A 25,542-nucleotide genomic window follows, 5' to 3' on the forward strand; every position below is an offset into this window, starting at 1 on the left:
TTATAGAAAAACAGCTTTAAATATATAAGAATTTGAGGAAGTCTCTACTATACAAGCCCTCTTTGAGGAATCTACTAGAGAATAAGTTTCATCCAATCAAGACTAGGAATACTTCAGCAAAAAGACTGATGGTAAGAATTTTAATAAATAACAATGTAGATGATATTGGTCTTCCATCCCTGCCCCTAAAGGGTGGGGAAAATGGTGGGAAATTAATGTACAAATGTTATACACTGAGACAGTATAAATTCATAGTACTCAATTAAAAACATATAGTACTTAATTTATCAACAGAAATAAAAATATAGAAGTCAACAAATTAAATTCCTAGTTCAACAACAAAAACTAGAAAAAGAACAACAAAGTAAAACAAAAGCAAGCAGTAGGAAGTAAATTAAAAGAAGGAATTAATGAGGTAGCTTTTTAAAGTAGATCTAACTAATAAAACAAAACCCTAGATTTTTTTTAATTTACAAAATAGACAAAACTCTAGCTAACCTGATCACGAAAAAAATAGAAAGCAGAAATTTAAAAGATAAGAAATAAGAAGGGAGGAATAGTCATTAAAATAGAAGAAGTACTTAAAATTCCTAAGAGACTAATTTACAGATCTCTGAGAAACCAGATGAAATAGGTAATTTTCTAGGGAAATACAGATTATAGAAATTAACCCCATTAGAGACAGAATACTGAGAGAGATTATTTTCTGAAAAAATAAAATAGAGAAAGTGATGGGGGAACTAAGATCATCTGAGATAGCTTCATAGAGCAATCATACCAAACCTTCAACTACTCCCAAGACTCCATAAATTATTGCAAAGCACTGAAAATGAAGAAAAACTTCCTAATTCTTTTTCATGAAGCAAGTCTAATACCAAGCACAATTCCAAAACTTAAAGATAGTGTAAAACACACACACTCACAAAACTATAGACCAATATTATTTATAAGTAAGAGTGCAAAAGTATACTATGTCAAATATTAGCAGACAGAATCCAAAATCATATAAAAAATACTATGACCAAAGGAAATTTATTCCAGAACATAAGATTGATTCAACTTTAGGAAACCTATTAATACACCATGCTAATAGATATTGAGTGGAAACTTCATGATTATCTCCGTAGATGCTGAAAAAGCCTTTGACAAAATTCAACACCCAGTCGTGATAAAAAATATTCAAGAAAATTGCAACTAATGGACATTTTGTTAAAATGATAAAATGTGTATTATAAAATATATGTATACACCAGAATCCTGAAGCCAGTATCTTATTAGGGTAACATCAGAGGCATTTATTTCTATTGAGATCACAAAGAAAGCTAGAATGCCCATCATCTCCACTCCTATTATCTCTATTACCACTACCTATTAGAGGTATAAGCTAATTCAATAAGACAAAAGAAATCAATTAGAAGTAGAAGAACTGTTAAGGAAGAAGTAAAACATCTACTTGCAGATATATGACAATACGCCAGGTAAGTCCTAGAGAATCAATAATAAATGTTAATTCAAACAATAAGAGAATTCAGAAAACAGGGTTAAAAACATACAAAAAATCAATAGCTTTCATATATTCAAATGGTATTCATGTAGAAAGCATCATAGAAGAGAGATATCAATAAAATAACAGTAAAGATGAAACAGGAATACATTTAACAAGAAATATATAAAACCTGTAGGAGGAAAGTTTAAAGTCTTAAAAACCTATATGAGAAATCTTTTTAGAACTCCCAAAAACCCCAAAGACTAGATCAAATGCAAAGATATTATCTACCTTAGATGGGCTGACTCAACATTATAAAGATGTCAATTCTAAATTAAATTTCAATCCAATCCCAATAAAATACCAAGAAGCACTTTAAATTTCACATGTGCAAACATGCAAGAATAGCCAGGAAAATACTGAACAACTATGAGTACAAAACTGCCCTACCAGAATTAAAACATACTATAAGGCCTTTAAGAGCATGGTAACTGCTCATGAATTGACAAAAAGAATAGCAAATAGAGTACAAAGTCCAGAAATAGACATAATTATCTATGACTATTTAGGATATGATAAAGGTGGCATCTCAAATCACTAGAACAAAGTAAACCTTTTTATAAAAGAGAGCCATAGGGAAAAAGATGAAATTAGATCCAAACTTCATACCACACACAAAATTAAACTCTAAATGCACCAGGAATCTAAATGTAAACCTATAAATACTGGAAGAAAACATGTAAATTCCTCTCTCAGTATAGGGAAAATCTTTTTAATTATGACAACTCAGAAGCAAAAAAAGAAAAAGACTGATAAAAAATAAATCAATAGAAAAATAGAAATTCTGCAAGGCTAAAATATAATAAAAGTCAAAAGACAATTGATAGATTTTGAGAAAACATTTGCAATATACATACCAAATAAAGGACTAAGAACCCTAATCAATTTTTAAAAGAAAAGATTATTTTAAAAGGAGAGGGAAACGACTAAAACCCAGTAGAAACTTAAGGAAAAGGTATAATCAGATATTAAAAAATGGTCCTGGAACATATGAAAAAATATTCACCATCACTAGCAATTATAGAAATTCACATTAAAACCATGCTGAGATACAATTTCTCATCTATCAGACTGGCAAAATGAAAACCTAACAATGGATTCTGTTGGTGATGCTGTGGGATAATAGGCTAGTGAGAATGCATCTTAGTACAACCCTTCTGCAGGACAATTTGGAATCTAATAAAGCTATGCATGCCCTTACCTTTTGAAATCCCATGTCTAGGAAATTACTCTGAAGAAACATCACCAACAATATGAAAATGCATGTGCACAAGGTAAATTCACTGGATTTTGTTGGTAATGGCAAAGTGTTTTAAGACAGTGCTAGCTAGGTTTTCTGGCTCTTATGCACCAAGTACTAAAACGCAAGTGTAGTCAGGAGCCAGATACACCAGTTTCCATTCAGAAAATTAACATTAATATAATACTATATTTAATCTATACACCTTATTCAAATTTCACCAATTGTTCCACTTATGTGTTTTTCCTAATCCAATCTATCATAAAGTGGTACATTTAGTCGTCAACTCTCTTTGTCTTCCTTTAATTAGAAACAGCTCCTCAGGCTTTATTTTCCATGACCTTGATATTTTTGAAGAGTACTAGCCAGATATTTTGTAGAATTTCTCTCAGTTTAGGTCTGTCTGATGTTTCCTTATGATTAAATTCATGTTAGACATTTTTTATAAGAATGTCTTAAGTAATGTTGTCTTTCCTCAGTGTATCACATGAAGAGACACATGATACTGATCTGTCCTAATATTGAATGTTTGTCATAACATCCTTAGCATTATACGGAAGTAATTCTAAAATGTGTTAACAACCTTTTTCCAATCAAAATTTTTAAATGCATACTGCCTTCAAATGACTCCATGGTAGGGTTAAGTATGATGCATGCAGTATGTTGTTACCACACAGATACTCCCATTCCAAATTTTTTCACCTCAGGAACTATCAGTAGGCACTTCTGAGCAAATATGAATATATCCAAAGATTCTGTGAACTCAGAGGCTCCAGAGGAGATCAATGTCTTTTTAAGAAATTTTAAGGCATACTCTACAGACCCTATTCAGAGGTCCAGCTCAAAGTGACAAAATTGCACACCAGTTGCCCTTCTGGTCTGGGGTCTTGGGTGTTACCCCACCCCACAGCTCCACTGGGCACTGCCTTCATGGAGATTCTGCAGTGTTCCCCTACCCCACTGCAGTAGTTCTCAGCCTGGGTTCCAGGTCCAAGGCTCCAGGCAGCTACATCCTTCAAAATCTAAGCAGAGTAGCTATGCCCCCCATATGCTAGGTGCAGTGCATGCTGCACCAGGGCCCACCAGAGCCATACCTAGGGCAGCCCCCAAACACAAGGAGCAGAGCCCACGATGTGATTTGGCGCTGGGCAGCAAGGCCCCTCCTTTGACAATGCTTCCGTTCCTTTCCATACATATTACAAGTTTCAGAGCCTGTCAGGCTTAAACTGAGTTGGAGGGAAGAAGCATGAGGAAATGAGACAGATGCTTTAATTTAGAACAAATTTTTAATACCTGAAAAATAAAATTATGTACCTGAAAGTGCTAGCTATAGGATCTGGCTGAGATTTCATATAAAAGTGAGGTCAAAGAACAGTGGATGAGAAAATAATTAAGCTATTCCTTCATTATATGCTGAGTACAGCACATTCAAAGAATTGGTTACACACATACACACAATAACCAAGGAATCCTCTTCTTACAAATTGAGGGTCTAGTGTTCCAAAGAACTTTCAACAGAGTACATTTTCAAATGTTCTTGCCTAAACAAAGTCTAAGATGGGTCCTGCATATATATTGAAAATAAAATCCATCAAAGCAGATAACATTGGTAACTTACCTTTACTCAGTCTTTCTAGGAGAAAATTATAATACTTTCAGAAATATTTCTTAAATCATATATTTTTAAAATATACAAAATAAAAGTAATCCTAAAAGAGGAAAAACATTTCTTCTTCTTACACCAAGTATATCCTGATATTATCTAAGAGAAAAATATTTTAATGCACTATTACTTACAAATTGACATGATTTTTCACTTAATAACCCTATATAGGCAAGGAGATTTTCTCACCTTTTAAAAGGCACAGCATTTTTCAGAGCAGTCTCCACCTCAGCAATATTTGCTCTGGCAAGATCTGCAACAGTTAGAAAGCCAAAAGCATAGAGGGACCTGGCTCGCTGTGCATTAAGTAAGGACACACGGACCAGGTCACAGAGCTCCCTCTGGATGCCAAATGTAAGACGCTTTTGAAACTGGGAAAGTAGTAGTTCCATGTTGTGCCAGCCCAGACGGTTGGAAAATACAGTAATCATCCCTAGAAAATTCATAGAATACTTATTGAATTAAAGTTTCTTTATAGACCAATTCTCTATTTCTTAGGTATATTTTTTTTTCATTTTTTTTTCTGCAGAATTGTAGTCTAAACAGGCCCAAGGTATACGTTAACAGGAGAGCAGACATGTTAAAGGCCTAGCTCACTGACCAATAAATGTGTTAAACATAGTAAATGTCATCTCATTTATTCTGAACCATGAACTTGACATCTGAAAATACTGAGGCACAGCACATAAACAGAGAACAAAGAGCCCTCACTTTAGTCAGTTCCTCTCTCTTCCTTACTTTCTTCTTTTAAGGAAGAAAAAAAGGTAAGGGACTCTTTCCACTTAGAGGAAAATGAGAGTTAATTTAAATATTCAAGTGCTCAGAGAACTACAAAAAGTAAATCTCCCGCTGATACTTTCTTCAAAGAAAAGTTGCCCAATTCAATAGCTACACCCTATACACATACTCTCCAGCAGCCCAATGTTCCCTTCCTAAAAGCTTATGAGGATTTCTTGGTAAAATCATACCCAGAACTTCCCTGTTTGCCAAGCTTAAGGATATTGGTTTGATTTTTTTAAGGGAAATGAGTGTTTCCCTAGAGAAGAGAAAATATTTAGAACAGTCAGACAGAAGTCCAGAAATCCCTCTCCACTTGCCATTCTCCTCCTCAATAACAAGTATTAGTCAATAACTTGATGAGAAAAGGGAGACCACTGAGAACTTTGTGTCTGTTTCTTCTTGCAACAGGGAATTAAAAATAAAGAAGGAAAAAAAAAAAACAGAAAGGGGAGGGATGGTCAGCAGGTTGCTAAGGAATGGAAGGGGACTAAGCTCCAGACACTCAGCTAGCTGCCAGTCTTGCAGGGTAACTAATCCCAGAGAAGACAGTTTTAGGTGCTCCAGTGATAACCAGGACTATACACAATTATGGCTTGACATGACCCCCTTACTTTTAGAGAAGACAACAATAAAATGGATTTGAAAAACGTAATCTTAACATGACCTGAAGCCACAGAGTCTAATATAAATGGGGAAACCTTTGTTTAACAAACCTGCATAAACAGCAGCTGACTGTTGTAAAGACTGAATCTGTCCACGACTGCATCCATACTTCTGATTAATTTCCTTTAGGGGAACTTCACTTATTAAATCCAATAGCACAAGACTGGTAAAAAACCTGGAAAGTAAAACACCAAAAGTATGGTAAGAGGTCACTTACATCTACTATAAAAGTGTGACATATGTTGTGAAACAAGAACCAAAATGGCAAGAGAGGGTTTATACACCAAGAAGATTGCTAATAGGATACAGGATTTACAGACAAGGGTCAAAGCCTATAAAGTAAGTTCTGATATATATTAGTACCATAGCAAAGAACTAATATCTGTTTAACAAAAGTATTTCCTCCATATTTCAATACTGCTAACTTATTTCAAGAAGTAAATTGGGTTTAAGAAATGTGATGGAACAAAAACTTTGAGGAATATTTCATACAGTTACATGATCGCCTAATCATATTTCAATAAAATGACAGAATTTGATAAAAAATATTTTTAAATGAAAGGCAATAGTGCCACAAATAATACAAGTACATAAATCCTTATAAGATTTATACTTGACTATTTTATAATTAATACATTAGAGACTAATGTTTTTAAAAAATTATTATATTCCAATGAAGCTAAAAGCCCAGGCAATTACCCCATCTGAAACTTTTAGTTAGCTGTTCCCCACTGGTAATGAATCACGTCTAAGAATGATACAAAGTATATCCTCAAATGAAGCCACATGAGTTGGCAGTTCTGATTCACATCTTTAGGAAAGGAAGCAATTAAATGTACTTTAAAAGGTCTTCATACATAATGGCTCTAAACTATAAACAGCAAAGAAGAAACTAAAATAACAAAATATTTAGTAAATAAGAGGGTGAAAATATTTACTTAGTCAAAACGCTTAATGAGAATGTAAGTAACTACAATAAACAGGACATTTACTGTATATCCAACATGGTTTAAAGTACCAGAAAGCCCAGGCTCCCCGATATTCATTCATTTACCTTCTGTGGATGGCCATTTGCCGGTGCTGTCTCTCGGTTCTGGCTATCACTTTCCCTTTCACACAGCGAGCCAAGAACCCTTCTTCAACTCCCACTAGCTCTGCCACCCGTTTCATAGAACTGGGCAGCTTCTCCCATAAACAGAAAAATCGATACCAATCAATAATAGTCCAATCTTCAAACATAGGTGTAACCTAAAGGAAAGAACCATCATTCATTAACTAAAACTACTGCATTTACAAAAGGAACAAAAATGTAAAATTCATACTAAAAACAAAGGCCTCAGGGTTTGGAAAATTTCTGTGAGATGATACCTCATTTATATGAAAACTTCATTTATTCACAAACAACTCAGAGCCAAGGGAAAATGAGGAGGCCACTAAACACACAAACTGGATTTTACATAATGCAAGAACTTTAATCACAGACACTTTTACTCTCAATATTCTGACATTAAGTATAATCTTCAAGTTTTTATTTTGATTTCCAAGAAAGAAACAGGAAATAGAAAGAGGAAGGAGAGAAAGGAGAAATCAATATTCACAGTTACTAGGTTATCTAGAATGTCCAGGATTTTCAACAACAACAAAAAACTATGAGATGCACAAAGAAACAGGAAAGTATGTCCCAAACACAAGGAGAAAAACCAACAAAAGAAAATTTTGGGGGCTTCCAAACATTGTAAATATCAGAGAAAGAATTCAAAGCAGATATTATAAATATGTCAGAGAACAAAAGAAAACCAGGCTTAATGAAGTGAAGGAAGGTATGATGATTATAGCTCGTCAGGTACAGAATATGAGCAAAGAGAAAGAAATTGTAAAAAAAGGACTAAATGCAAATCAAGAGTTGACAAGTACAATAACTGAAATTGAAAAACTCACTGAAGAGCTCAATAGTAGATGCAAGTTGGCAGAAGAAAAAATCAACAAAGATCAACAGAGATTATGCAATCTGAGAAGGTTAAAAAAGGAAGAAAAAGCAACAGAACCTCAGAGAACTGTGGGAAGCATTAAGTGCAGCAACATATGCATAATGAGAAGAGCAGTAGACAGGAAAAACATTTGAAGAAACTACAGCTAAAAGCTCTCCAAATTTGATGAAAAAAACATATCCAAGAGAATAAATGAACTCCAAGTAGGAAAAATGCAAAAAGATCTACACCCAGATGCATGAGTCAAAATGCAAAAAATTTGAAAAAAGAAAAAATTTTGAAAACAGCAAAACAATTCATCATGTATCAGTGATGAATGCTGAAACGCATTAAGATTTAACAGATAACTTCTCATCAAAAACAGGGAGGTCAGAATGCAGTAAAATGACATCTTCAAACCACTGAAAAAAAAAACTGTCAACTAATAATCTTATATAAAGGAAAACTATCTTTTTAAAATAAAGGTATAAAGATATTCCCAGATAAGCAAAAACTGAGAAAATTTGTAGCTAGCAGATCTGCCTTACAAGAAATATTAAAGAAAAGTCTTCAAGTTGAAAGTAGTGACCCAAAACAGTATTTTAATTCCACACAAAAAAACATAATTATGTGGGTACTTATAAAGACAGTATTATTGCATTTTCTCCTCCTTTCTTCTCTTGACTCATTTAAAAAGAAACTGTATAAAACATATAAACAATTATTTGTTTATAACATATAAAAATATAATATGTTTAACAATAACAGCACAAAGGAGTCAGATGGGACCTATGGAAATAAACCTCATTTAAAATGAACTCAGGAAGCCCTGAAGGGGGAGCTCTTACACATGAATCACCTGTTGCAGCTACACAGCCAGCAGGTAGAAGGAAAGTAAGAATTACTGTTAACAAGGGAGGGCACATTTCACATAGGAATTTCATCTCATACCTTTAAAAAAAGGAATGAAGATCCCTCCCTGCCCCAGCAACAATGCACTGACCACCACTTGAAGCCTCTGAGAAACTGCCACAACCTCAAACTCTTGCTCTCTTCTAATAAACATTTATTCAAAACAACTCTCTCAAATTTCCTCCTAAGACCTAATAAAAGCTGATTTTCCCTTTGTCTCTTTGGACCTGCCTACTGTTCACCATAGCTGGCTTGTCCCATATTACAATTCCTCTGCTACTCCTGAATAAACTCATTTTTTATGTAAATAAAATTTCTTTTGCTCCGTTTAAAGTTAACAGAGCAAAGCTATACTGTAGTAAGGAAATGACAAGAAAAAGTAACTAAAATTCATAGGAGCAAATAAAGAAAAACACAAATCTTAAAAAGAATGCTAATGTAACAAACTCTATAATGCTGTCTTTTATTCTCTCAGCTTCTTTAAAGACATAAAATTATATAAAACAATACCAATGTACCACTGGGTTTGTAACACATATAGATGTTACATGTATAATAGGAATAGCACACACACACACAAAAAAGAATACACCTTTATAAGAATAATATTTGTATGTTTCACTAGAATTAAGTTGGTATGAATGTAAGGTGTTACTCAATAACCCCTTGAGTAACCACTGGGAAAATAACCCCAAAAATATAGAGAAGAATCAGTTGAAGAAATCAAAATGTTATACTGGAAAATATTCACTTAATTCAAAAGAAATCAGTAAAAGAAGCACACAGGAACAAAAAAACATGAAATAAATAGAAAATAAGACACAACTTGGAAGATGTAAACCCAACTATATCAATAACATTAAATGTGACTGGGTTAAATAATATAATCAAAGACAGAGACTGACAAACTGGATTAAAAAAACAGAATCCACCTATATGCTGCTTATACGAGAAACATTATAGACAAACTGTAACATATATATGTATATATATGTTATAACATCAAACTATAACATCAAAACCACAAATTGGTTAGAAGCAAAAGGAAGGGAAAATATCATGCAAACCACAACCATAACAAAGCTAGAGTGGCTATACTAATATCAGATAAAATACTTTTTAAGGAATGTTAATAGAGATAAGATGAATATTTAATAATGATAAAAGGATCAATCCATCAAGTAGACATAACAGTTGTGAGTATATACAGGGCACTGAAATATACGAACACTACTTGACAGAAATGAAGAGAGAAATAGCCAATTCAAAAATAATAGTTGAATATTTAATACTTCCACTTTCAACAATGGGTAGAACAACTAAGCAGAAGATCACAGGGAAACAGAAGACAAAAGCAACACTCTAAATCAACTAAACCTAGCAGATATCTATAGAACTCCACCCCACAACAGCAGGATGTACAAGGAACATTCTCCAGGACAGACCATATGACAGGCAATAAAACAAACTTCAAATAATATTAAAGGATTGAAATTATATGAAGTATGTTTTCCAGCAATGAAATAAAATTAGAAATAAGTAACAAAACATTTTTGTACTCCACAGTGTGGAAATTAAATACAACACTACTAAATAAATGGTTGAGAGAAGAAATCAAAGTAGAAAAATGAAATAAGTCAGAGAAAGACAAACACTGTAGGATTTCTTTTATACATGGAATCTAAAAAACAAAACAAATGAGCAAACAAAACAGAAGTAGACTTATATACACAGAAAGCAGACTGATGGTTGTCATAGTAGAGGCAGGTGGTAGGATGCATAAAATAGATGAAGGGTACAGACCTTCGATTATAAAATGAATGAGTTATGGGGATGAAAGTACAGCATAGGAAATATATTCAGTAATGCTGTAATATCTTTTTATGTTGACAGATGGCAACTACATTTATAGTGTGTACTCAGTAATGTATTTAATTGTTGAATCCCTATGTTGTACATGTGAAACCAATATAATATTGCATATCAACTAAATTTCAATTAAGAAAATATTGAACCTGTAGCTCATTATCTGATACCAATCTCAGTTTCTTTAAAATGAAAACAAAACAAAAAAAACTAAGGACACTTCTGAAGAGTATAATATCTTAAACTTTGCCTACTTTAAAAATTTTTTACTGTAGCAAGTTCAGTAAATCATACTACTTATTTTGTGGCCCAACATTGTCAGTGCTTTGTTCAAGGTTACCTCATTGCTTGATTGATTGGCATAAATACCTGTTCCCTAATCTCATGTTTCTCTCCATTCAAATGTGTTTAATGTAATGGCAACCATTCTAATGTGTTTCAAAGTATATAATTTTTGTTGTATGCATTCTTGTAAAATGTATATTATTTGCATACCATATTATAAATGTAGCATAAATAAGGAAAAAAAACACAAAACTGATAAAGTACCTTGAAATGAATGAAAATGAAAAATGAAAACAACATACTAAAACTTATGGGATGTAGTAAAAGTAGTGTTTTTAGGGAAACATAGCTATAAATGCCTATCTTACAAAAGAAAAAAGATCTCAAGTCAATATTCTCATCTTCAACCTTAAGACACTGCAAATAGAAGGGTAAACACAAAGATGGAAGAAAAAATAAAGAGCAGAAACTAATGAATTAGTAAAATTATAGAGGGAAAGCAACTAAACCAAAATAGATTCTGTTAAAATGTAAACTGAGGCACATTAACATTTTTTAGGAGTTTATTTGAACATACACTGATTCAAATTTGGGCAGTACCAAACCCAAGGCAGTTAGGAGCCCTCCACTAACAGGAGCTGAGGTTAAAGTTTTTATAGAGAAGATGCTGAAGCAAAGCAAAGCAATTATTTGATTGGTTACAGATTAAGCACTTGCTGTAATTTGTTAAGCCTAGTCAGCTATTTGTAATAGGTTGTTTTCAAATTTCACTTTTTCAGATTCCAGTGCATTGACTCTGAGTTATATTTTGGCTTGCTTACAGTGCTACCAATACATTAGAGCTACCTCAGTCTAATGGCTCCCTATTAGACTTTTCAACAGTTCTTTGAAAAGACCAACAAAGTTGAAAAACCTTTACTAGATTGATCAAGAAATAGAAAAGAAAAAAGAATAGAAAAGAGGACACTATTTCTGACCTTACCGAAATAAAAAGGATTAAAGGAAATGTTTACTATGAACAACTGAATACCAACAAATTAGATAACCTAAATGAACAAATTCCTGGATAGACACAAACTAGCAAACCTGATTCAAGAAAAAATAGGAAACATGAATAAACCTATAATAAGCAAAGAGATTAAATTAATAATAAAAAAATTTACTCCAAAGAAAAGTCCAGGCCCAAATGACTGGTGAAATCTACCAAATGTTTAAGAATTAATAGCAATCCTTGACAAATTCTTCCAAAAAGCCAAAAGAGGAGGAAACACTTCCTAATTCATTTTATGACACCAGTGTTACCTCAAAACCACACAATCATCATGAGAAAACTACAGATCAATATATCTTATGACCACTGATGCAATAATCCTCAACAAAATAATAGCAAACCAACCTCTAGCAACATATAAATAGTATTACATAATATGACCCAAGTAGATTTACCCAGAAAATTCAAGATTATATAATATCTGAAAATCAATTAATGTAATACATAGTATCAATAGAATGGACAAAAACCACATGATGATCTCAACAGATGCAGAAAAAAAAAACATGACAAAATCTAACACCCTTTCATGATAAACATTCAATAAACTAGGAGTAGAAGAGAACTTCCTCAACCTAATAAAGGCCATCTGCAGAAACCCCACAGTTAACATCCTACTTGATGGTAAAAGACTGAATGCTTTCCTTTTAAGATCAGGAATAAGACAAAGATGTCTGCTCTCACTACCTCTTTTCTACATTTTACTGGAAATTCTAGCCAGGTTAACTAGGCAAGAAAAAGAAAGAAAAGACATCCAGATTGGAAAGGAAGAAGCAGATGACACAATTTTGTATGTAGAAAATCCTAAGAAACCTACCAAAATACTATTAAAATTAATGAAAAATTTAAGTAGTTACAGGATACAATATCAATATATAAAAATTCCATTATTCTACATACTTTAATAACAATATGAAGCTGAAATTAAGAAAGCAATTCTATTTATAATAGCATCCAAGAATAAAATGTTTAAGCATAAGTTTAACAAAAGAAATAACAAATTCATACTCTGAAAACCATTTAAAAATTGTTGGAAACAATTTAAAGAGACTGAAATAAATGGAAAGACAGTCCATGCACATGGATTGAAAGACTCAATATTGTTGAGATAACAGTATTCCCCAAATTGACCTACAGATTCAACACAATCCCTATAAAAACCCAGGTAGCTTCTTTGAAGAAATTGACTAAAATTCATAAGGAAATTTAAGGGACCCAGAATATTCAAAAAATTTTTCAAAAAGAACAAAGTTAGAGGGTTCACATTTCCTGATTTCAAAACTCCCCAAGCTATAAAAATCAACACAGTATGGTATCAGCATAACGATAAACATTAGATCAATGAAATAGAATTAAAGTCCAGAAATAAACCTTCACATTTATCTGCAATTGATTTTAACAAAAATAACAAAACAATTCAATGAATTTTCAACAAATGGTGCTGGTATACCAGGATTTGTACATACAAAGAAATGAATTTAGATCCCTACCTTACATCAATCACAAAAGTGAAATGCTTACATCTAAATGTAGGCAAAAACTATAAAACACTGAGAAAACACAGGAGTAAATCTATCTGACACTGGGTTACATAATGAGTTCTTATATATATACCAAAATTTTAAAAATGAAAACTTGAACATCATCAAAATTAAAACCTTCATTCTTAAGACATCACCAAAAATGTAAAAAGAAAACCCACAAAGTGGGAGAAAATACTTGCAAATCATATGCCTGATAAGAGACTTGTACCCAGAATATATAAAGAACTCTTAAAGCTAAATAAAAAAACAAATAACCCAATTTAACAATGGGCAAAGGATCAGAATATATATTTTCCTATGGAAGATAATTCATTTGGTCAATAAACACATGAAAAGATGCTCAACATCATTAGCCATTAGGAAAATGCAAATCCAAACTATATTGAGATAGCACTTCATATTCATAAGAATGTATTTTAAAAGGCAGGTAAAAAAAGCATCAGAGTGGATGTGAAGGAATATGAACCCTTTACATTGCTGGTGGGAATGTAATATTATGTAGATGCTTTTGAGGAGTTTGGAAGCTCCTCAAAAATGTTAAAAATAGAGTTACCATATGATATAGCAATTGTGCTCCTAGGTATATACCCACAATAATTCAAAGCATGTGTTCATGCAAAAATGTGTATATGAATTGTTCACAGCAGAATTATTCATAATAGCCAAAAAGTAAAAACATACAAAATGACCATCAATTATTGAATGGATAAAGATATAATATACCCATACAATAAAATATTATTCTTCAATATGAGAGAGTTAAGAACAACTACATGCTTGTAGTACAGCTGAGCCTCCCAAACCTGGCCAAAGCAAAGCCATCTTGGTTAAAGAAGCCATTTTAAAATAAGTTACTGCAAATTAGAGTAGATATACAGCTCCATCTCCCAAAATAAATTATTAATGTAGTTAAATTTAGGAAGGCTTATTTGATTCGTAGGTGGATCTAGGAGAAAGAATTGCAGAAGCTTTTGCTTTTTTTTCCTTCCAAATTAATTTCTCTGCTATTCTTTACTTTACAAAAGAGTCCAGTATTAAAGGAAGCAGATATATTGGAAAAAAAAGTAATCAATAAAGTTTTCCTGATTTTTCTCACTGATTATGTCATGCTTCTTTGGAGTAAATGAGTTTAAGTCAAATGCTCATTTTTGATACAGTTCCATTTATTGAGCATAAATAACATGAACACTATTGTTTCCTAAAAAAATAAAAAATATAATAAAATAAAATAATAAAATAAAATTAATAAAATAAAATAAAATAATAAATAAAATTTAATTTAATTTAATTTAATTTAATTTAATTTAATTTAATTTAATTTAATTTAAAAAGTTACTGGGCCACATTATCCGACTGAGGTCATAGGAGCAGGAAGGGGTCTCTCCCTAGTCTTTGTGATGTTAGGGCATGGCACAAAGAATGCAGGACTGCTTTGTGTCTGAAGAAAAACATCAAGATAAGAAGGAACTTGCCTGCTTTCCATACACAATGATTTGCATTCCTGCAGGTAGTGCCCTTTTCCCTTCCTGAGAAGAGCTAGCCTAACAGCAGGGGCAGGTGACACTTCAGTAGAGCAGCTACCCTAATGTCATCTACCACTTCATAAGTAACCTCTTAATGAAACTCATTTGACTCGCCAAACTGGACTTGTCCAAGTCAGACTTCAGCCCATCACAATTCAGGGGATGGCATTTCTTTTACTCTGAGAAATTCTCACAAAAATGCTATAACATGGAGAAACCTTGAGAACATAATGTTAAATGAAAGAAACTAGTCATAATAGATCACATAAGATTCCAGTTACATGAAATTTCCAGAATAGGAAAGTCTACAGAAACGAATAAGCTTTAGTCCATTAGTGGTTGCTCAGGGCTAGGGGAGGATGAGGAGATCAGAAGAATACGGAGAGTGATTGCTAATGAGTACAGGATTCCTTTCTGAGATGATGAAAATGTTCCAAAATTAGATATTGGTGATGATTGCACAACTGTGTAAATATACTGAAAATCACTGACTTGTACACTTTAAATAGTATGCAGAGTTGTATTGCAATGGAATTTCTTGTGTGCAAATTTTCCATGAGAAAACTTTCAGAACCCTTGAAAGCCCAAAAACTATCTTTAAAGAAATAGAGAAACAACCCTTTACATGAATAAGGCCAATCAACTTAAAAAAAGAAGGATGTCAGTCAGTTCTCCATGTTAAGTTTAACAATACCAATGAAAAGAACAAGTTAATTCTAAACATCATATTAAAGGTAAGCAGCAATACTTATAAACACTGAAAAAGGAGATCAAGGAAGGAAACTGGCCTTATTAGATAAAACATCAATGAAAACTTTTCATTTAAATAGAGGTACTGGTGCACAAATTGGTAACATTGGTCTACAAATGACACAGAAATACAGGCATACCTCATAGATGTTGTGGGTTAGTTTCCAGACCACCAGAATAAAGCAAATATCACAATAAAGTGACTCAGATTAATTTTCTGGTTTCCCAGTGCATATACAAGTTATGTTTATACTATACTGTAGTCTATTAAGTATGCACCAGCAATTATTTTAGTAACTTGTATTCAATCTAATTTTCATGAATGTAAACTGGGAATCTGACCTAGAGCCCATAACTTTAGCCACTGTATAATAAATGTGACTTACTTAGGCCATGGCAAATAACTGGCTTTGAGATTCTTCCTAGCCACATTCTCAGGCATAGAACTTTGAGCATATGCAACACCCATGTATTACATATGTTCACTAAAGAAGAAAAAAAGGCCCTGTCTAGACATTTCCTCCTGCTCACTTCTAATAGTTTTTTTTATTGAAATACATTTCCTAATAAGCCTTCGTAATTCATATGAGAATTTCAGTTTTACCTCCTACTCACTTGCTTACCAAAACACATGTATCTGCTCCTTTTCCCTCTCAGTTTTAAAGAGTTGTAATTCACAGAAGAAATTGTATATTTAAGGTGTACAATATGATAATTTGATATACATATTCATTGTGCAATGACTACCACAATCAAGTTAATTAACACATCCATCACTTCACAAACTTACCATTGTGTGTATGTGTGATAAAAACACAAGATTTACTCTCTAAGCAAAATGCAAGTATATAACATAGTGTTATTAATATAGTCACCACTGTACATTAGATTCCCAAAATGTATTCATCTTGTAACTGAAAGTTTGTATCTTCTGACTGATATTTCCCCAAGTTCCCCATGCCCCAGTCCCTGGCAACCACCATCCTACTCTGTTTTTGAGTTTGACTTTTTCAGATTCCACATATAAATGATACCATACAATATATTTGTCTTTCTTTGCCTGGCTTATGACATTTAGCCCAATGCCCTCCAAGTTAATCCATGTTATCACAAAGGGCATGACTTTATTTGTTTATGGGCAAATGATGTCCCGTAGTATATATAGTTATCCTATTTTGAGCTGATAGCTTCAATTGCACAAAAAAGCTCTATACTTCTACTTCTCCACCCCCTCACATTTTAGGCCAATGATGTTACAATCATTTTATATTGCATATCCATTAACAAATTATTGTATCTATAATTATTTTTAATGTTTGTCTCTGTGTATAGAGCTGAAAGTGATTTACATACCACTATTACATTTAGAAATCTCAGTTTGACTATAAATTTACTTTTACCAGAAAGTTTTATACATACATGTTTTTACATTGTTAAGTAGCATCCTTTCATTTCAACTTGAAGACTCCCTATAACATTTTTAGTGGTAATGAACTTCCTCAACTTTTGTTTCCTTGGGAAAGTCTACCTCTCCTTCATTTCTGAAGGCAGCACCACCAGGTATAGTATTCTTGATTGGCAGTTTTTTCTTTCAATATTTTCAATATTTCAAACCATTCTCTATAAGTCTGTAAAATTTCTGCTGAGAAATCTAATAATAGCCTTATGAGGGTTCCCTTGTATATGATGAGCATCTTTTTTCTTGCTTCTTTCAACTATGATTCTTTGATTTTTGACAGTTTGATAATTGTGACAGTGAAATACTCTTTGCATCTGTTTGTGGTCCCTTTAGCTTCATCTACCTAAGAAGTTCATTTCTCTCCCCATGTTTGGGGTGTTTTTAGCCATTATTTCCTTAAATAGCCCTTCTGCCCTTTTCTCTCTTTTCCATCCTCCATACAATAATGTTTTGCTTGATAGTGTCCAATAAGTCTTATAGGCTTTTTCCACTCTTTTTCTTTTTAGCTCTTCTGAATGCACAATTTCAAATGACCAATCTTCACTGATTCTTCTGCATGATCAAGTCTGCTTTTGAAGCTGTCTACTGAATTTTTCAGATCAGTAATTGTATTCTACAGCTCTGGATTTTTTTTTAATGGTTTCTATTTCTTTGTTGAACTCCTCATTATGTTCATGTATTTATTTCCCCATTTTGTTTAGTTGCTTATCTGTTTCCTTGTAGTTCACTTCATTAAGCATATTATTCTGAATTCTTGGTCAGTCAGTTCATAGATCTCAATTTCTTTAGGTTTGGTTACTGGAGCTTTAATCATTTCTTTGGTGGCATCATGTTTCCGATTCTCCATTATCCTATATCTTTGTGCCAGTGTTTACACATTTGAAGAAACAGTCACCTCTTCCAGTCTTTACAGATTTCCTTCAGCAGAAAAGACCTTCTTAAAAGGCCAGATAGTAGGAATTCTTAAAGGGCCAGATAGTAGTGCCCACAGTAGAGTGGGCAGGGCTTGCTGCCAGGGTCTCTGGTTGTGCGGGGCCACTGGCTCAGCTTTGCATTCAGGCAGGACCACTGCCTGGGCTGCCTGGTCAGGTGGGACTGCTAGAAGGCTCTCTGGATAGATGTGGTTGCTGGCTGGGTTCCTAGTCAGGTGGGTTCACTGGCTGAATTCCATAGTTAGGTGTGGCTGCTGCTTGAATTATCTGGTCAGGTGAGACCACAGAATGTACTCTCTGGCTGAGTGTGCATTAGCTAGACTGTTCAGCTGTGGCCAGCAGCTGTGCTCCATGGTTGTGTGGGGCTGCAGAAAGGACTCTGTTATTATGCAGGACTCTAGGATGTGGTCTGCAGTCAGATTCTTTGGTCAGGCAGGGCCTCAGCCTGATCTCTGCACTTGTGTGGAGCTGCTGGCTGGCTCCCTGCCAGGGTAGGGCAGCAGACTGGGTTCTGCAGCCAGTCCACTGGTTCGGGACCCCAGGTGGGCAGAACTGCTCACCCTTCTTCCTGGCCAGATCAGACCACCAACCCGATGGCAGAGGTAGGTGGAAACACTTGCAGGACTCTCTGATTGGGCAGGAAGCTAGGAGAGATGCAGTGCCACATTGTGCTGTACACACTGGTCACTGTAAGGTCCACCCCCTTTCTTTGTTCCTAGATGACTCCAGATGGTCTAGCCATGCCAAGTCCCTCGGTGTTCTCTGTGAGGTGATGTAGGAGTGTGCTTTCTAGGGAATGCTCTGAAATTCAGGGAAGCTAGATATCTATTTTGGGCTCCTTTACCCACTGGAGAAAGTATATCCCTCTCAGTGTGGCATTGTGCTGGTTTCAGGGAGGGGCAATGCAGCCCAAGTGAAACCACTGCTCTCAGCCTTCTAACACAGCTTTTCTCAGTTTTTGTGCACCAAGAGAGTGTTTCAACCTCACCACCAAGTTCTAAGATTTTTAGAAAGTTTTTCTTGCCTGTGAATAGTTGCTAATCTGTATTTTTTTGATGGGGACTAGAGCAATGGACATTCTATTCTGCCCTCTTGGCTATACCACTCCACACATCTGCTCTTAATTAACAAAATTAAGTATTTCTGGCCAGGTTCTTGCAAGAGAATATGATCTCTAATTCCATTTTATCCAATTCTTACCAAAATCTTTGTGATAAAAAACAATACTTATAAAAGATTGTCTAATGTACATAACTTTTTAAATTCCTTATTGCATTTATTAAAAAGATTTTATTAAAAATACAAGTCCTAAATGTCTTTTTAGGACTAAATTTCTCTTAGCCAATAAAATGTAATGCTTCCTATTTTTTTGTTCTTTATCATATGAATATTGAGATTCCCTCATTGCTGTAGCTGCCAGAAAGCCCAGAACCAAAGCTGGCCATAGCAACTGTATATGACTTCATGACTTAATGGTGTGCATGTTTATGTACCAACCTTTGCTTAAGTTTTACATTATGGTCTTATCTTTAATTTCCTGATATCTCACTGTACTTTTCTGTTCTCTTATATGTTATAAATTTTTTTTAATAACACCTGAATATCAGCAGACTTCTCACAACAGAGATTCTTCAGGCCAAGACAGAGTGGCATGATACATTTAATGTACTGAAACAAAAGGACATCCAACCAAGAATCCTTTACCCTGGGAGATTATCATTTAAATTTGAAGCAGATATTAAGTGATTTCCAGATAAACAAAAGTTGAAGGAATTTGCCACCACTAATCCAGTCTTACATTATATGTTAAAGAGACTGCTGTAAATGGAAATGACCCTAAGGCCAAATAGCTTTCACCATTGAAAATAAACCCACAGTAAAGGTAGTAGACCAACTAATTACCACGCAAATACAAAATTAAAACAAAACAAAAGAAGCAAAACCAACTACATACAAAATCAGTCTAGGGATACATAAAAAGTGCAGATTATGACATCTAATATAAAAATGTGGAGGAGGAAGACAAAGAAAGAAAAAAGTATCTTTAGATTGTGTTTGAAATAGAGTAATCAGCAATTTAAGATAGATTATTATGTAGTAAAGAAGCTATCACTGAACCCTTGGACACCACAAAACTAAAGCCTACAATAAATATACAAACACAAAAATATTTAAATTTAAAAAAGAGAGAGAAATCCAAATATGACACTAAAGAAAACCATCAATAACAAGAGAGGATTATAAGAGAGGAAGACAGGAACAGAGAGGAGATTAAAAAAAACAACAGAAAACAATTAATAAAATGGCAATAAGTACATATCTATCAATAATCACCTTAAATGTAAATGGACTGAATGCACCAATCAAAAGACATAGAGTCACTGAATGGATAAGGAAACAAGACCCATCTATACTCTGCCTACAAGAGACTCATTTGAGACCCAAAGACATACACAGACTAAAAGTGAAGGGATGGAAAAAGATATTCCGTGCAAATCATAGGAGAAAAAAGCAGTAGTAGCAGTACTTGTATCAGACAAAATAGACTTCAAAACAAAGCAATAAGAGACAAAGAAGGACATTATGTAATGATAAAAGGGTCAGTCCAGCAAGAGAATATAACCATCATAAATGTCTATGTACCCAACACGGGAGCACCTACATATGTAACACAAATACTAACAAAATTAAAGGAGGAAATAAATTGCAGTACGTTCATTTTAGGAGACTTTAACACATCACTCACATCAACTGACAGATCAACCAGATAGAAAATAAATAAGGAAACAGAGGCACTGAATAACACATTAGATCAAATGGACTTAACAGATATCTACAGAACACTCCATCCAAAAGCAGCAGGTTACATATTTTTTCAAGTGTACATGGAACATTCTCCAGAATAGATCACATACTAGGCCACATTAAGAGCCTCAATAAATTCAGAAAGACTGAAATTGCATCAAACAGCTCCTCAGACCACAATGGTGTGAAACTAAAAATAAATTCCACAAAGAAAACAAAAAGACTTACAAACACATGGAGGTTAAACAACATGTTTTTAAATAACCAGTGGATCAATGAACAAATTGAAACAGAAATCAAGTAATACATGGAAACAAATGAAAACAACACAACAGCCCAAAATCTGTAGGACATGACAAAGGCAGTTCTAAGAGGAAAGTGCATAGCAATACAGGCTTACCTCAAGAAACAAGAGCAATCCCCAAAGAACAACCTAAAATCACAATTAAAGAAACTAGAAAAAGAACAAACGAAACCCATAGTCAGTAGAAGGAAGGAGATAATAAGGATCACAGCAGAAATGAATAAAATAGAGAAGAATAAAACAGTAGAAAAAAGAATCAGTGAAACCAGGAGCTGGTTCTTTGAGAAAATAAACAAAATAGATAAACCCCTTGCCAGACTTATCAAGAAAAAAAGTGTTCATGCATAAACAGAATCAGAAACAAAGAAGGAATAATCACAACAGATACCACAGAAATACAAAGAATTATTAGAGAATACTATGAAAAATCATATGCCAATAAATTGTACAACTTAGAAGAAATGGACAAATACCATATGATTTTACTTATTTGTGGAATATAAAAACAAAGCAAACAGAAGGAACAAAACAGTATTAGACTCATAGACACTGAGAAGTGAATAGTGGCTACCAAATGAGGGAAGGGAGGGTGGGGGGGAGGGGGAAGGGGGCTGTTGAAACACCGTGATGCACATTTGATAAAATAAAAAAACACCTGAAATCTTTCTTGAAAGGAGGTTAGAGAAAAATAAGTAATAGGCAAATACATTAAAAGGTCACTAGAACATGTAATTTATTACTTTAAAATAACTCTCTCCTTACCCTTCTTCTCTATTCCCGTAATGAAGTAACCCTTCATTACTACCCCAGTTAAGGAAAGCAGACAAGATGTTCCCTTAGTGTATCTTTGATGTTCAGTATTATATATATGCATTTTCTCCCCACTTTCACAAGTCTAATAGTGGCAAAAACAGAACTTACCAGATAGACAATATGCAGATCATTCTCTAAAACAAAGCCCTTCATTGCTCTTTGGAGGTCAGCAAAAATATCTAAAGTATCAGTTGGAGAAAGTGAAGAAGAAAGAGTTGCCAAACCAAGATGTGTTGGATGATACACTCTTCCTGGTTTGGGGGATACGGAGTAAAGGACCAAATGTTAAAAATAAAATAAAACAAAATACTATATTTCTGCATTCTGTGATTTACCTTTTAGACTAATGAATTTTACAAATAGAATTTGCCCAATGCCTGGATATTTATAAGCAGGCTCTATGCTAGTTGTCTGATGTTGAATATAACACAGACTTACTAAAAATGAGTCAGTACATGGCTTTAAAAATCAGTTTCCTTTTTCATTGTCTGAAAAGTCAATTTCCTTTTACTAAGAATCTACACACTCTAAGTCAGTAAAGATGAAAAAGTGAGCAAATCGCAACTAATAAGTCATACTTACCTTCAGTTCCATCACTACTTTCAGTAATCTGGATGAATTCATTTTCTAGCAACCACATCACACAGGCCTCAATTGCTCCAAGTTGAACAGAATCTTGATTTTTCTGAATTCCCTGCTTCCTTTCTTTCATACTTGCAGCCAAAAATGTGCAAGAAGCATAAGTCTGCATATCTTCTGATGTACTAGCCACTCCACCAACTATTATCTGATACAAGAGGTTTGAAACTTTATGTAACTTTTAACAGGACACATAAGCCCTCATGATAAAAAAAATTAGTGAAATTTTCTGTAACTTTTAATAGGAAATATAGGCCCTCATGATGTAAAAGAAAAGAATATATAAAAGAAATGGAGTTGATTTTATCTTAAAGTATTCTCAGCATCTTAACATAGACTCTTTATTAGCTCTTCCATCATCACTCATTATAAATGTAGATAACATCTACTTACAACATAAGTTTTCCTTAAAAGTAGATACAACATTTTCTCCCAAGTGAAAATAAATGATTCATTATCTATCTGAAAATTATGTGGGAGCTAACAACATATATAAAGGAGGTATTGATGGCTCATGGTCATGAACCAAACCAATTCTCATCCTTCCTTCTGAAATATGTGGGCATATAAGAAAGCTAATATTGTATACTTCCCACTCAGAAGAGGAGTGGGAAAAGATGTATAAAAAGATGAAGTCAGTTGTGTCTCCTGGATTATCATTTTCTGCCAACTATTCTATTAAATACACCAATTTGCCTGCTCTCTTCTTTCATTTAATGTATGTTGGAAACATACCAAATCATCCTAAACAGAGCCACCTCACTCTTTTTAAAGACCACAAAGCATTGTTTTATCAAGATTTATTTACTACCAATGATATTTTAGTTGTTCCCAGCTTTTTCTTATTACCAATAGAACTGTAATGAACATTCTTATAAATTTAATTTGAGGTGATTTCACAAATACATCCCTAGGTAAAATTCCTAGATGTGAACCTGCTACATTAATAGCTATGTGCATTTTTTTAAAAATCTTAGTAGGTATGGCTAAGCTGCCCTCCAAATGAGTTCCAGCAGTATGTAAGAGCCCTTCCTTTGTTTTTCAAACTGAGAGCTAAAGGGGGGAAAAAGAGTATGAGTACAGGTACCAGGACACCATCACCAGTACTGAAACTGATAGCAAGGTATGCTGGTATGTGAATAGAAAAGTTTCCTGGATGAATACATGAAACACTTAAAAGGGGTTACCTTTGAGGACTCTGAGCAGGTTTTATTTTTCACCTTAGATAATTCCTTATTGTTTGAAACTTCTAATCATGCATATTTGCAATTTGATTTTATTTTAATGTCAACAGGTATTATCTGGATAGAAGAACTGGGTCCATTTTTGTCACTTTTTTAATTTCAGAGAATAATAAAGAATATCTAAAAAATAAAAAGAACCATCTGGCATTTGGGTTTAATCTTCTCTTGTGAAATGGACTGATATAGCATTAGCTGTATTAAACTCCAGGAAATAACTATATAAAGTAAAAAGGATTCAGACTTAGGAAGGCTACACAAAATCTCAGGAAAATGTAAAGCTAAGACTTTTCACATACTTAAGTTCAACCATTGAATTACAGGCACAAAAGAGCAGATAGTAATAATTTAGTGAATTCTCTTACCTCCAGAATAGCTCTTATCATGCTTGCAGTTACTTCACCTTCTCCTCTTTGCAGACAGCTACGAACAGGTTTTAGAGATCCCTGAAGCAGAGCTATGCCTTTTGATTTATCAGAGTTCTTACAAACTAATATACTCTCACCTATAATCAAAAAACCATACATTTGCAAGATCCCAACACATTTCCACACCTGCTAAGGAGAAATTAAATTGTCTTATTTAAAAGGAGATACTAGATGACAATGGTTATTATGATCATAGAATTATCACCAATGTTTTTATTTTCTGAATTTTGTACTGAAGGGAATCATACCAAAATATGCCACTTTGGCATAAGGATTTATTTTGACCTGAACCAATTGGGAAGCAGCAAACACAGAAAGAACTCTTTGCCCTCTCCCTAGAAGCAGGACATAAGTTTCTCTTTGTGAAGGTATTGCCTCACCTTCTCCTATAGCAGAGAACAACCTGTATCACTGAAGACAGAAAGTCAGCACTGAGATGGGTCTTTACAAACCTTACTAAGTAATCCTTAGCTTTCACCAGTTTCCAGCATATATTTACCTTCCCACAACTTACTACCCTTGGGAGCCCAAACCCCTTTTCCATTATATTGTCACTTCTCCACAATTTATTACCCTTTGTTAAAAGCACCTATATATAAATAAACCTCCACCATCTAACCACTTCTTTGGGTCTTGACTTCTTTCTGTGAAGCCCTCTGTGCACATGACACACTAAAATATCATCAAATAAAATACATATGCCTTTTCTACTGTTGATCTTTGTCAACTTAATTTCAGGCACTAGCCATAGAACCTAAAAGAACAAAGGAAAACTTATTTAGTTCCCTATGGGATTAACTATTATTATTGAGTACTCAAGTATAAGATAATAGTAATGGAAGTACTTTGAAAATTGTAAGGGAAAAGCAAATTATTACTAGCTATACATGATGATAACAGAAGTTCAAAAATATTTATGGATACCTAGAAATTATAACATTCACTATCTGCTTTAGGTTATTGTGATAAATGAACAAAAATATGTAAACGCAAATTTTAAAAATACATATAATTTGTGCAAACATAAACTATTACTACAATTAAGACTAGAGAAAACCATAATTTTTTTTCAAAAGTGAATCCAGTAGTAGGGAAAAATAAGCAGGTAAATAAGGTGTTCAAGAGGTAAAT

General features: G+C 33.7%; 1 protein-coding gene across 12 annotated transcripts in view; it reads right to left on the reverse strand.

Moving 5' to 3' along the window:
• POLQ (DNA polymerase theta) overlaps positions 1-25,542 on the reverse strand; it is a 144,942-nt gene that overhangs the window by 67,094 nt on the left and 52,306 nt on the right. For all 12 annotated transcript variants that reach the window (XR_008998041.1, XR_008998040.1, XR_008998043.1 and 9 more), the window contains 6 exons: positions 24,349-24,488; positions 22,686-22,890; positions 22,212-22,354; positions 6,947-7,140; positions 5,943-6,067; positions 4,639-4,882 (listed from right to left, as the gene is read on the reverse strand). Coding sequence is in view for 9 of the 12 variants with exons in the window: in XM_057503105.1 (XP_057359088.1) it covers positions 4,639-4,882; positions 5,943-6,067; positions 6,947-7,140; positions 22,212-22,354; positions 22,686-22,890; positions 24,349-24,488 (1,051 nt within the window). In the remaining 3 variants the exon portion in view is untranslated. The remainder of the gene's footprint in view (positions 1-4,638; positions 4,883-5,942; positions 6,068-6,946; positions 7,141-22,211; positions 22,355-22,685; positions 22,891-24,348; positions 24,489-25,542) is intronic.

Source organism: Manis pentadactyla, chromosome 1, assembly GCF_030020395.1.
Source record: "Manis pentadactyla isolate mManPen7 chromosome 1, mManPen7.hap1, whole genome shotgun sequence".
Taxonomy (NCBI): Eukaryota; Metazoa; Chordata; class Mammalia; order Pholidota; family Manidae; genus Manis; species Manis pentadactyla.